Source organism: Oncorhynchus masou, chromosome 21, assembly GCF_036934945.1.
Source record: "Oncorhynchus masou masou isolate Uvic2021 chromosome 21, UVic_Omas_1.1, whole genome shotgun sequence".
NCBI lineage: Eukaryota > Metazoa > Chordata > Actinopteri > Salmoniformes > Salmonidae > Oncorhynchus > Oncorhynchus masou.
Genome location: NC_088232.1, coordinates 43,958,506 through 43,973,012, shown reverse-complemented (window position 1 = coordinate 43,973,012; position 14,507 = coordinate 43,958,506). Strand labels below are relative to the sequence as shown.

At 45.6% G+C, this 14,507-nt stretch overlaps 1 protein-coding gene across 1 annotated transcript in view; it reads left to right on the top strand.

Annotated features, from left to right (window-relative positions):
• Positions 1-3,948, top strand: part of LOC135508389 (kinesin-like protein KIF26B) — a 233,089-nt gene extending 229,141 nt beyond the window's left edge. Inside the window, 1 exon segment of the mRNA XM_064928533.1 lies at positions 115-3,948. Within this exon segment, the coding sequence (XP_064784605.1) occupies positions 115-263 (149 nt within the window). The 3' untranslated portion in view covers positions 264-3,948.
• The last annotated feature ends 10,559 nt before the right edge of the window (positions 3,949-14,507 follow it).

Sequence of the window (14,507 nt, the reverse complement as noted above, 5' to 3'; positions counted from 1 at the left end):
TGTAACATAATGTCTATCTCTGTCCCCTGTAGCATGGCTGTAACATAATGTCCATCTCTGTCCGCCGTAGCATGTCTGTAAAATAATGTCTATCTCTCTGTCCCCTCCCCATAGTTGACCTGCAGCAGACGTTTGAGGTGGACTCTCTGGAGTACCTGGAGGCTCTAGAGGTGATGACAGACAGACTGGAGACCAGGGTCAACTTCTGCAAGGCTCACCTCATGATGGTCACCTGCTTCGACGTCACCTGCCGACGCAGGTAGAACGAAGAACGGCCAGGCGGACCACACCTCCTCTAGGACTCATGGGAAGTGGAGACAACACAACAGGAAGAGAGAGGGATGGAGCAGAGAGAGTGATTTCCCTGAGGAGGTGCAGAGGCAGACAAAGGCATCCGGAGACTAAAGAGGAATATTTTTTTAATTAGCGGGGAAGGGAGCGGGAGAAGAGGAGGAGGAAGAAGAAAAGGAGGAGGAGAGAGAGTGTTTTAAAGAAGGAGTAAATCTGCCACGGACAGGAAGATCACTTTTGCAGAGCAGTTGTTGGAGTTTGTAAATAAAGTTTTGCTTGCTTTGAATAAGGCCTGGCTGCCGGATGGCTATTAGTCACGTAGGGAAACAAAGAGAAAAGAATGACAGAAAGGACAGACAACCAACCATGTGTGAGAGAGACAAGTGCCTTGTGAACACTGACATCTGAAACATTTCTCCTGTATTTGTGTACAAATGGTGCTCGCTGAAAAAAATGATAGATCTTCAAAGTCAAAATCACATGAAAAAAGTTTCTCTGTTTCCTCTCCCTGCCCAGCTGTTCTCAGTGGTTTGTACTTATATAGTTCTACACTAGTTATGATGCAACATATGAACTGTTGCGTGTTCGTTTTTTCTACGTGTTTTTTTAATTCTCTGAAGAAAGTGGGACCACACGAAGTGCTTTAGGGGATGCTATATACAGGTGGAGGATCTTCATTTGAGACAGTTTTCTACAGCAGGAAAATAATCCTGCAGCCACAGGAAATGTGAATTATTATGTGGATTAAAATTAACAGACACTTTTGTAGGGGTTGATTACATTTTGTTCGTAAGGGAAAATCAAGTCCGACATTTCTAAGGATAAATTACAAACTTCAGAAGCCTTTTAAACTTAAAATACACTACATTTAAAATGTCCTGCATTGCAGGAAAGTTGTCCTGCAACAGGGTGATCAAATAAAGATCCTCCATCTGTAAGGACAGACAATGTGAATGGTGGTGGTGAAATGCTAAGCCAAAACATGGTTTCTGTTATGGACCATTGATTTCCTTGTCACCACTCGGGCTATGGTTTTGGTACCCGAAGTATGCAGTTGTGGGTTCAGGCCTACCGACACCAATCCCCCTTCCGACTAACACCTTGACCAGACCGTCCACATTGCATTCGTGAATGTTGCAAAATAAATGGTCACACTTTATTTGGATCGTTTGGATAGCATCTGTAGATGCTCTACTATGATGTCATACTATCAACAAACTAGCTGTTGATAAGAAACTGTTTGCTGAGGTTACGGTTACACATATATGTTATTCAATCGTTTCATCCAAACTGCTCGCGCACGTGAATGAGCGTCTGCATATGTAAAATAGAACTTTATTTGAAAAGCTCGAAAAGATTCATGTTCCGCCTCTCTCATCTACTCATTGGTTTTCACAAGCATACAATCACCATGTGGGTGATTGAAAGATGAGAGGAGAGATTCATCAAAGATAACTTAACTAAAAACTAACGAGGTTTCCCCTTTTATCTGGGAATTAATCGTCAGAGTAGAGAAACACACAATTCGACAAAGACCCAGGAATAAAATATTTTAATTAACCTGGTGTGTCATGATCTCGTCTGGTGGGGACAGACAAAATCAACATGCGCACGTTGGCATGCGCAGAGCCGGTTTGGTTTAAGGTGTGAAGATGATCAAGAGGTACAGAGAGACGTCAACTAGAAGGGAGGAGAGATGGATGGAGGAGAAAATGCTAGAGGAAATATGGGTGTAGCTATGTGATGAATGGGTTAAAGTGAAGCTGGCCTACAGTATTCTATAGGTCTAAGGCTGCGTTCACGCTGATCTGATCCGTTTTACACTAATTGGTCATTTGACCAATCACATCAGATCTTTTTCCGAGCTGAAACCGATAGGTCAAAAGACCAATTAGGTTAAAAAAAATGAAAAAGATCAGAATTGGACTGCCTGTGTAAACACAGATGGATGTCTGAGCTAAATATGAGCGTAGAGGAAAACCTCCATTCACTCTGCTTGGTGCCACTGTCATGGTGCATTCACTTTGGGAATATTTTGTAAATATATATATATATATATGGTGCTTGAGACCATTTCCAATCTAAATGTTTGTATAACTATATGCATATAGCCTGTTTCCTAAAATAACTTTAAGACACAAATGCTTCTTCTTCATCATCTTATCATCATCCTATTGTATTATGTACAGTGTTCTTGGGTGTTTTGAATGGTGTTTATTTAAGTGGTAATGCCAGAGAAGCCGGTGTCTGGAAGATATACTCTGATATACTCTGTCAGATGGAACAGGGTAAAAAGGCATTTTAACGTCATAGATTTAGCCAGTGGTAACTTGTAGAATGGACACCGACTGGAATGTGGTTTTAACCAATCAGCATTCAGGATTAGACCCACCCGTTGTATTAACATGAAATGTATCATTTGTATTATTCTTATTATCATCCTCATGCCCTTTACCCTTTGACCTCTCCCCTCTGTTATGGTCATGAATGAAGGATCTTGTTAATTTAACTCAAGACGTGCTGGAACAGAAAGTTGCTTATATTGTATCATTTATTATCCACACACCTTCTGGTCTGCAAAGTTACTATGCATTTAAAAAATAGACAGAAAATAATTGTACATATGCTGAGCCCATTTCATATAGAGGTATATTCCAACATAGACACTTAACATTTTTATTTTAGTTATTTAATTTTTCCTGCTCTGTTTTTGTTTGCAACTGTTACGTCCTCCTTTGAGATGGGAAGCATCTGTTTGATTGATGGGAGTAGGAAGAAGATGTCCCTGGAGGCTGATCTAAGGTCAGTTCTGTACCCTCTAATGGTTAATGATTAGGACTCAGGGTGGGTAATCTGGTCCTAGATCTGTTCCTAACTTCAACCTGGAGCCTGTTGATGATGGTACTCTCCAGGGTCACATTCAGGATGGTGGAATGTTTCAAAACCTGCACATATAAATGTATCATGTTGAACAGATTGTCTGTTTTGTATAACAGGGAATTGAGTCCACTCTCTTCGCTGCATTTCTAACAATCAAACGTCTCACCTTCCTGAATACACCCTGGGCAACCCATGGAAACGTCTCACTCCGGTGTCAAATCAAATGTATTTATATAGCCCTTCTTACATCAGCTGATATCTCAAAGTGCTGTACAGAAACCCAGCCTAAAACCCCAAACAGCAAGCAATGCAGGTGTAGAAGCACGGTGTCGTGGTGTCTTGGTTGTCAGGGGGTCTGATATGTTGTAGAGAGATCTATTTCTCTGGCTGTACAGTCTGTGGGGAGTGGGAGAGGTACTGTAGCTAGCAGGGTTGGCCTCATCAGTCAATTTTAGGAAGGGAAATGATATTCAGCCAAAACATCTCCTGAAAAGAGTGAATAGAAATGGGATGGACCTGTAGTCCATCCCATGCTTGCTAGGCTTTACTGTGCGGTGGCTGGGCAGGGTGTGTGTGCTTTCAGGAGGCACAAACAGGGGGAAATAAACCCTTTTGAAATGGGAAACTAACATAGTTGGACCAAAAACATTTCCTCCTAATTGTGCCTGCTCAATCTGACCCATGTCTGTGTGTAACTCCATCATCAGAAGCACTTCTGATGGACAAACGGACTGAGAATCTGACGGTGACAAGGATTGCTGTAAATAAAGGATTGTATTCAAGTAAATGTGTGTTATTTTATTCTCTTAATGTTACCGTGCTCAACAATCCTGATTTAATTTAAGTGTAAGTAAACCAACCCCCGTCCCACAAAGTAAAAAAGAAAATTCAAATTATCCAATGTGCAGTTATGATGTACATGAACCAATAAGAGCGCTGTTTTTCATGTGCTGGTTATGAACAGAACGTTTCCACCAATGTTTACCATAGATGGAACCCACATAGAGCCTGGATGGAGCCCACAGAGCCTGGATGGAACCCACAGAGCCTGGATGGAACCCACATAGAGCCTGGATGGAGCCCACAGAGCCTGGATGGAACCCACATAGAGCCTGGATGGAGCCCACAGAGCCTGGATGGAACCCACATAGAGCCTGGATGGAACCCACAGAGCCTGGATGGAACCCACATAGAGCCCGGATGGAACCCGGATGGAACCCACATGGAGCCCGGATGGAACCCACTCGGAGCCCGGATGGAACCCACACGGAGCCCGGATGGAACCCACTCGGAGCCCGGATGGAACCCACATAGAGCCCGGATGGAACCCACATGGAGCCCGGATGGAACCCACATAGAGCCCGGATGGAACCCACATGGAGCACAGATGGAACCCACACGGAGCCCGGATGGAGCCTGGATGGAACCTGGTTTACTATCTACCCAGGTTTAGCTGCAATGTGTCATGTAACGGTGTCATTACGCTGTGACACATCATTCCTACTCAGATCCCCAGTGGTGGTATTAGCATACATGGCCTGCCCGGTCTGCAGACAACAGCAGAGAACCATCCTTAAGTGTGTGTGTGTACTCAATTACAACAGTAATTCATCTTCCCCAATGGAGGAAAGTAAGATGTATCAATGCCTCTGGCAGAGACTGAGCAAGCCTTCAGTTTTTTAAAGAATGTGTTTGAAATATTAATGTAGACTGAAGAAAAAAATGATATATATATAACAGGGATCTTTCTTTTTTTGCTGTTTCTAATGCTTGTTCAATGAAGCATAAACAATTAATGAACGTGCAACTGTGGATCAGTCGTTAAGACACTAACTGCTTACAGACGGTAGGCAATTAAGGTCCCAGTTATGAAAACTTAGGACACTAAAAAGGCCTTTCTACTGACTGGAAAAACACCAAAAGAAAGATGCCCAGGGTCCCTGCTCATCTGCGTAAATGTGCCTTAGAGATGCTGCAAGGAGGCATGAGGACTGCAGATTAAATTGCAATGTCCGTACTACGAGACGCCTATGACAGCACTAAAGGGAGACAGGACGGACAGCTGATCGTCCTCGCAGTGGCAACAACAGGATCGGTACAGCCGAACGTCACACCTGCGGGACAGGTACAGGATGGCAACAACAACTGCCCGAGTTACACCAGGAACGCACAATCCCTCCATCAGTGCTCAGCCTGTCCGTAATAGGCTGAGAGAGGCTGGACTGAGGGATTGTAAACCTGTTGTAAGGCAGGTCCTCACTAGACTTCACTGGCAACAACGTCGCCTATGGGCACAAACCCACCATCGCTGGACTGGCAAAAGGTGCTCTTCACTGACGAGTTGCGGTTTTGTCTCACCAGGGGTGATGGTCGGATTCACGTTTATTGTAGAAGGAATGAGCGTTACACCGAGGCCTGTATTCTGGAGCGGGATCGATTTGGAGGTGGAGGGTCCGTTATGGTCTGGGGCGGTTTGTCACAGTATCATCGGACTGAGCTTGTCATTGCAGGCAATCTCAACGCTGTGCGTTACAGGGAAGACATCTTCCTCCCTCATGTGGTACCCTTCCTGCAGGCTCATCCTGACATGACCCTCCAGCATGACAATGCCACCAGCCATACTGCTCATTCTGTGCGTGATTTCCTGCAAGACAGGAATGTCAGTGTTCTGCCATGGCCACTGAAGAGCCCGGATCTCAAGTCCATTGAGCACGTCTAGGACCTGTTGGATCGGAGGGTGAGGGCTAGGGCCGTTCCCCCAGAAATGTCTGGGAACTTGCAGGTGTCTTGGTGGAAGAGTGGGGTAACATCTCACAGCAAGAACTGGCAAATCTGGTGCAGTCCATGAGGAGGAGATGCACTGCAGTACTCCATGCAGCTGGTGGCCACACCAGATACTGACTGTTACATTTGATTTTGATCAGGCTGTTGATTGTGGCCTGTGGAATGTTGTCACAGTCCTCTTCAATGACTGGGATGTCTGGAACACGCTGTCGTACACGTCGATCCAAAGCATCCCAAACTGCTCAATGGGTGACATGTCTGGTGAGTATGCAGGCCATGGAAGAACTGGGACATTGTCAGCTTCCAGAAATTGATTAAAGATCCTTGCGACATGGGGCCCCGCATTATAATGCTGAAACATGAGGTGATGGCAGCGGATGAATGGCACGACAATGGGCCTCAGGATCTCATCACTGTGTCTCTGTGCATTCAAATTTCCATCGATAAAATGCAATTGTGTTCGTTAACTGTAGTTTAGGCCTGCCAATACCATAATCCCACTGCCACCATGAGACACTCTGTTCACAATGTTGACATCAGCAAACCACTCGCCCACACAACGCCATACTGCCATCTGCCCGGTACAGTTGAAACCGGGATTCATCTATGAAGAGCACACTTCTCCAGCGTGCCATTGGCCATCGAAGGTGAACATTTTCCCACTGAAGGCGGCTACGACATTGAACTGCAGTCAGGTCATGACCCTGCTGAGGACGGCGACCATTAATATAAGCTTTCCTGACACAGTTTCTGACAATTTGTGCAGAAATGATTCGGTTGGGCAAACCCACAGTTTTATCAGCCGTCCAGGTGGCTGGTCTCAGACGATCCTGCAGGTGAAGAAGCCGGGTGTAGAGGTCCTAAGCTGGTGTGGTTACATGTGGTCTGCAGTTGTGAGGCGGGTTGAATGTACTGCCAAATTCTCAAAACCAACATTTTAAGGCGATTTATGGTAGAGAAATGAACATTCAATTCTCTGGCACAGCTCTGGTGGACATTCCTATAGTCAATTGCATGCTCCCTCAAAACTTGAGACATCTGTTGAGTGACAAAACTGCACATTTTAGTGTGGCCTTTTAGTGTGCTCCCAGCACAAGGTGCACCTGTGTAATGATCATGCTCTTTAGTCAGCTTCTTGATATGCCAAACCTGTCAGGCAAAGGATACATGCTCACTAACAGGGATGTGAACAAACTTGTGCAATAATTTGAGAGAAATAAGCTTTTTGTCCATCTGGAACATTACTGGGATCTTTTATTTAATCTCATGAATGGGAACAACACTTTACATTAGATGTTGTGTTTATATTTTTGTTCAGTGTATCTCTGCAATTATTATAACTCTGCCACCGACAGCAATTATGTGTGTAGGCCAGTCACTATCTGGTGGGTTACCATGGGGCTATGTTCTCAGCCCCTGGATTAAGTGTTGCTTCTGACACCCTGCTTTGATCACACACTAGGGGAGAGGAGAGTGGGAGAGGAGAGGAAAGGGGGGAGAGGCCTGCCCCAGGGTGCATGAGAGGGGGTGAGGGGCCCAAGGCAGAGGAGGTGAGGAAGAAAGGCTATGAGGGAGATGGAGGGGGAGAGGAGAGAATAGAAGAGGGAAGAGGGAGAGAGACGGGGAGAGAGGCCCTCCAGGGCACATGATAGCATGTGAGGGGAGAAGGGGTAAGTAGAATGAAGGAGAGGGGAGAGAATAGGAGAATGGTGAGGTAGAGGAGAGAATTGGAGAGGGGAGAGAATAGAAGAAGGGAGATAATAGGAGAAGGGTGAGGTAGAGAGGAGAGAATAGGTGAGGGGAGAGAATAGGAGAAGGGTGAGGTAGAGAGGAGAGAATAGGAGAGGGGAGAGGTAGAGAGGAGAGAATAGGAGAGGGGAGAGGTAGAGAGGAGAGAATAGGAGAGGGGAGAGGTAGAGGGGAGAGAATAGAAGAAGTGAGAGAATATGAGAAGGGTGTGGTAGAGAGGAGAGAATATGAGAAGGGTGAGGTAGAGAGGAGAGAATAGGAGAAGGGTGAGGTAGAGAGGAGAGAATAGGAGAGGGGAGAGAATAGGAGAAGTGAGAGAATAGGAGAAGGGTGAGGTAGAGAGGAGAGAATATGACAAGGGTGAGGTAGAGAGGAGAGAATGGGAGAGGGGAGATAATAGGAGAAGGGTGAGGTAGAGAGAAGAAAATAGGACAGGGGAGATAATAGGAGAAGGGTGAGGTAGAGAGGAGAGAATAGGAGAAGGGTGAGGTAGAGAGGAGAGAATAGGAGAAGGGTGAGGTAGAGAGGAGAGAATAGGAGAAGGGTGAGGTAGAGAGGAGAGAATAGGAGAAGGGTGAGGTAGAGAGGAGAGAATAGGAGAAGGGTGAGGTAGAGAGGAGAGAATAGGAGAAGGGTGAGGTAGAGAGGAGAGAATAGGAGAGGGGAGAGAATAGGAGAAGTGAGAGAATAGGAGAAGGGTGAGGTAGAGAGGAGAGAATATGACAAGGGTGAGGTAGAGAGGAGAGAATAGGAGAGGGGAGAGAATAGGAGAAGGGTGAGGTAGAGAGAAGAAAATAGGACAGGGGTGATAATAGGAGAAGGGTGAGGTAGAGAGGAGAGAATAGGAGAAGGGTGAGGTAGAGAGAGGAATGGAGAGTGATGGTCCAGGGAAGGAATAAATTGGCTCTCTAAATGATAGGTCGCTGAAGTGAAGCTTTTATTATTTGAATCAGTTGTGTAGTGCAAGAGTTTGGGAAATGCTGAGGACAGAGTTTGGGAAATGCTGAGGACAGAGCTGAGGACAGAGTTTGGGAAATGCTGAGGACAGAGCTGAGGACAGAGTTTGGGAAATGCTGAGGACAGAGTTTGGGAAATGCTGAGGACAGAGTATGGGAAATGCTGAGGACAGAGTTTGGGAAATGCTGAGGACAGAGTTTGGGAAATGCTGAGGACAGAGTATGGGAAATGCTGAGGACAGAGTTTGGGAAATGCTGAGGACAGAGTTTGGGAAATGCTGAGGACAGAGTTTGGGAAATGCTGAGGACAGAGTTTGGGAAATGCTGAGGACAGAGTTGAGGACAGAGTTTGGGAAATGCTGAGGACAGAGTTGAGGACAGAGTTTGGGAAATGCTGAGGACAGAGTTGAGGACAGAGTTTGGGAAATGCTGAGGACAGAGTTGAGGACAGAGTTTGGGAAATGCTGCTTGAGGAAGAGATGGTCAGGGAAGCGAAAACAGTTTCCTTATTTTTTGTTGCGTTGCTCTAGTATTGAAGCCAATCTATTCCTATTGAGTAAAATCTGTCCATTTGCAGACTATCAACGTTCATTAACAGCATAGCTGGATTCTAAACTAAATGCAGACTAGGAAGGAAATGATTTTGAGGTTGTGTTTCATGTGGTATCGCTCCATGTAACTCCATGTATCTGTGAGGGAGGTTTAATGTGTGCTGAGAGATTCACTCTCCCTGTCTTCTGCCTCTCCCACGGGATCTCGGGAGTTATTTTATTGTCCTCCGCATTCAGCGGGTAGATATTTTAGACTGACTGCATACCGTTAATTGCCTACCGTCTGTAAGCTGTTTAGTGTCTTAACGACCGTTCCACAGGTTGTTAATTGTTTATGGTTCATTGAACAAGCATGGGAAACAGTGTTTAAACCCTTTACAATGAATATCTGTGAAGTTATTTGGAATTTTACGAATTATCTTTGAACGACAGGGTCCTGAAAAGGGGATTTTTCTTTTTTTGCTGAGTTTAGTATATACTGTACCTCAAGTCATTTTCGGCTAGCTACTGTATGGATGGATCATATCTGAGACTAGAACCATTAAATCGCTCCCTACCCTCAATACAAACCTGTGAGTTTCTCTGTTTGTCTGTGAACAAACCGAAGGTCCCACACTAAAGCAATACTAAATGAGAGGGTGTGTGTTATTGACATAATTGGCACAACATGATTCAATTGTTATAGGCGATGCCAACATTCACCTTTTGAGATCTAAACCTCTTTCTCAAGAGACCTGTTAAGATGGCTGTGTTGGTAAGACCATTGCAAAGACCCATAATAACCAAGCTAGCTACAAGAGTAGGGTTGCAAAATTCTGGTAACTTCCTGAAAATTCTCCAGTTTTCCAGAATCTTCCAACCAGGATTCCTGGAAAAACATGGCATTTTGTGAAGAAAAAAACAGAATTTTGCAACCCTATGGAAGAGGAACACCACGAGTGAGTGAGCAGTTAGAAACACCATCCACAGCTCAGATCTCAGTCAGTCTGCTACAGCTCCGTCACCACCATCCACAGCTCAGATCTCAGTCAGTCTGCTACAGCTCCGTCACCACCATCCACAGCTCAGATCTCAGTCAGTCAGTCTGCTACAGCTCCGTCACCACCATCCTCAGTCAGTCAGTCAGTCTGCTACAGCTCTGTCACCACCATCCACAGCTCAGATCTCAGTCAGTCAGTCTGCTACAGCTCCGTCACCACCATCCACAGCTCAGATCTCAGTCAGTCAGTCAGTCTGCTACAGCTCTGTCACCACCATCCACAGCTCAGATTTCAGTCAGTCTGCTACAGCTCTGTCACCACCATCAGCAGCATAACCCCTTGTTGTTTTTTCCACTGTCTCACCCACACAGACTAATTGCGTCAGTGAGAAATGGCGTCATCAGTATACACAAGGTTTACCTAAGGTTTAACAGGGGAAGTAGAATGTTAGGGCTGAGTGAGAGAGTCATGCAGGGAGATGAGCTGGTGCAACCGATAGGCCACCCTGCTCAACTTACACACACACACACACACACACACACACACACACACACACACACACACACACACACACACACACACACACACACACACACACACACACACACATCTGAACCCAGCTTACACACACAGTTAAAGAGGGTGTCTCTGAGTTTAATGGGTTATTTATAAGAGCAGGGAACAGAAGGAAAACAAATAAAGACCAAGTGAGGAGAGGGGGGAGAAGCGTAGCTCCAGGAAATGATCATTTTATTACCACATATCATGGCACAGCTCTTCATCACCAACATGTACTACTTTCTGAACAGCCGTGGACTTCTCAAATCCCCTCGCTAGGGCGGGTTGCTAAGCACAGTCCATCTCCACCCGACACTCCTCCAACATCCTGATGAGGTCAGGGGGTGCTGGTTGCCATGGGTAGCCTTCATGATGTCATACTGTAGGCCCGTAGAGGAGATAGGAGGGAGCAGGGGGTGTATTCAGTGACTTGGAGTGCTCAGAGTTCATAACCTTACCCAAACGTAATGACTAGTGAATCCCTACTCCTACCGTGTCTGTTGTACACTCTGTAACATTGTATCCTCCTGTCCAAAAGCCCTGAGAGACTGTAGATGAGGGCAGACATAGTAATCGTTCAGCACCAGTCTCAGTTTGTGCTGTGCGTCCTCCAGGCAAACCAGGAAGTGCTGAAGCTTGGCCACCATCATCAGCTGAATGGTGTGGGCAGGGTGGGGATCTGGATAGTACTGCCTGGTGAGGGAGGAGGGGGGGTAGAGGACATACAGTAGAGTGATTAGTGGGGTGGAGGTACTGACTGTCGCAAGGGGACAACAACTTTGATTACAGTGAAATCTTCTAAACGCTCTGCGGATACGATTGAGCCTGGAGTGCCAGATGGGCGCAGTTTGCACTTTTGGGACAATTCCATTAGTGCCATTGCCCCAACTAAGCTCTCGCATAAGTGTGGCTCTCAAATATTTGGAAGAACACCAATACTACTTGAACCCATGTCTATCTCACAGTCCTCAAAGACCATTATAATGGACTACTATAATAGACAGACAGGAGAGAGTAGAGCTTTGTTTCCAATCCACTGCCTTTCTATTAAGGAATAGAGAGAGAGACAAAGAGAGAGATAGATATAGAAAGATATGGGTACTGGGTGCTGATAAATGGAGGGAAAATAGGAAGAGTGTTTTTTTTATAATTGAATGAGGTCAGAATCTTCAATCAAAATAAACAACGTGGAGTATTTACTGGTGTCTGGGTAAATATGACTATTGTTTATTTGTTGGGGAGAAAAATGGTTTATTTAAACATGTAAACCTCGATTTTCAGCGGACAGTAAGGAGGCGCTAGTGTTAAACGCACGTTAGTTTGAAATTCCGTCATGTCGAAACTGCCGCACTGGCATTTTAAAGCCTTTAAGCCAGGTTCGCCAATTTTCCTGTATAAGATCAGCTCACTTGCGCTGGGGTGGAAATATTTAAGGTGTGTACTTAACGTGCACCAATATGCCAATCTCAGTGAGCGCAACAAGTGATATTTAAGACCGACAAAAAAGCTGGTCTTAGCGGTAACGCAATTATTTATGGTGTTGAGCTTGTTGTTATTTTGCCAGAGGATGCCTTAACTACATCACCAATGTTTTATTGAAATATCACGAGCATCAAAAACAGTCAACAGACATTCCCCTTTTTGGGGGGAATGACTGTAGGAAGCCTGTTTAAGAACAGGAAGTTATTTAAGAAGACAGCTTATTGTTTTCTCTTTTATAATTTTGTAAAAAATGTATCTTCCACTTTTCTCTGTCGGACCTAACTGTTACATGGCGGGAATTCCAACCTCTGTCCGTGGTGCTGAATCCACTATATTTGCCTGTTTGTTTGCTACTGGGCATATCAACGGTGATGGCAGACCGCTTTCCTCCCGGCCTGGTCACAGAAGAGCTATCATCCTTCCTCCCCCTACTTTACCTTTTCTTCGTCTGAATCCGCTTCTAAAGCCACTTTATATCGCTATAAATGTCAAGCTACTGTCTCGAACCCTGGGAAACTCTTCTCCACTTTCTCATCCCTCAATCCCCCATCTCCTATCTCCTTGGATGACTTTATCAAGTACTTTATAAAAGGGTTGGCATCCTTTCTTCATTGACTGAGCCCACTGGTCACACACACAGAACCACGGCTTGACCCCTTTACTCCCATCTCTCTCCAGATAAAATCCTGTGACTTGTGTCTGGCCGGCAACAACCTGCCCACTTATTCCATCCCCTCCTACATTATACAGACCATCTCTGGAGATCTTCTCCCTTTCCTAACTTCCTTCATTAACACATCCCAGACCACTGGCTGCATCCCCTCGGACTTCAAAATGGCCTGAGAGTCGCTCCCCTCGTCAAGAAACCCAACACTCAAAAACTACAGACAGGTATACCTTCCTTCTCTTTCTAAAACAGTTTAAAACAAAACAACTGTCTCGTTATCCCTGTCAGAAGGATCTTCTTGACCCTAACCTAACCAGTCAGGCTTCAAGGTGGTTCTCTGCGTCATGGAGGTTCTCAGCTCTGCCAAAGCTGACTCTGTCCTCTGTTCTCATCCTCAATCTGCTACCTCCACACGGTGAACCATCAGATCCTCTTCCCCACCTTCTCAAGGTTGGGCGTCTCAGATTCCGCAAACTCCTGGATTGCGTCGTACCTGGTTTGTTGCTCCTACCAGCTGGCATGGAGAGGATCTGTGTCTGCACCCCATGCTCTCACTACCGGTGTTCCTCAGAGCTCGGTTCTCTCCTATTTTCTCTTTACACCAAGTCACTCAGCTCTGTCACATGGTCTCCTTACTATGCGGATGACGCTCAACTACTTTTCTCCTCTGCCTTCTGACACTGAGGTGGTGATACTTTTGGCCATGTAATGTATGTGGACACCTCATAGAAATGTCGGCAATTTCAGCCATACCCATTGCTGAAAGGTGTGTAAAACCGAGCACACCGCCATGCAATCTCCATAGACAAACACTGGCAGTAGAATGGCCCGAAATGAAGAGCTCAGTGGCTTTCTTGAGGATGCCACCTTTCCAACAAGTCAGTTCTCCATAGTTCCAGTGAAGGGAAATCTTGACTCTACAGCATACAATGACATTCTAGAAGATGTTGTGCTTCCAACCTTCTGGCAACAGTTTAGAGAAGGCCCTTTCCTGTTTCAGCATGACACTCCCCCATGCACAAAGAGAGGTCAATACAGAAATGGTTTGTCAAGATCGTTGTGGAAGAATTTGACTTCAACCCTATCGAACACTTTTGAGAAGAATTGGAATGCCAACTGCGAGCCAGGCCTTATCGCCAAACATCAGTTCCCGACCTCACTAATGCTTTTATGGCTGAATGGAAGTAAGTCCCCGCAGCAATTTGCCAACATCTAGTGGAAAGCCTTCCCAGAAAATTGGAGGCAGTTATAGCAGTGAAGGGGGGACCAATACCAACTCCATATTAATGCCAATGCTAATTTTGAAATTGGATGTTCGACAAGCAGGTGTCCACATACTTTTAGCAATGTAGTGTATCTCAGCTTGGATATCGGCCAACCACCTCAAGCTCAACCGGAGCTGTTCTTCCCGGGGAAGTCCTCTCCATCACGGTTGACAACTCTACAATGTCCCCCTCCCAGAGTGCAAAGAACCTTGGCGAAACCCTCGACAACACCCTGTCGTTCTTTGCAAACATCAAAACAGTGACTCGCTCCTGCAGGTTCATGCTCTACAACGTCTGTAGAGTACGACCCTGCCTCACACAGAGAGCGGCGTAGGTCCTAATCC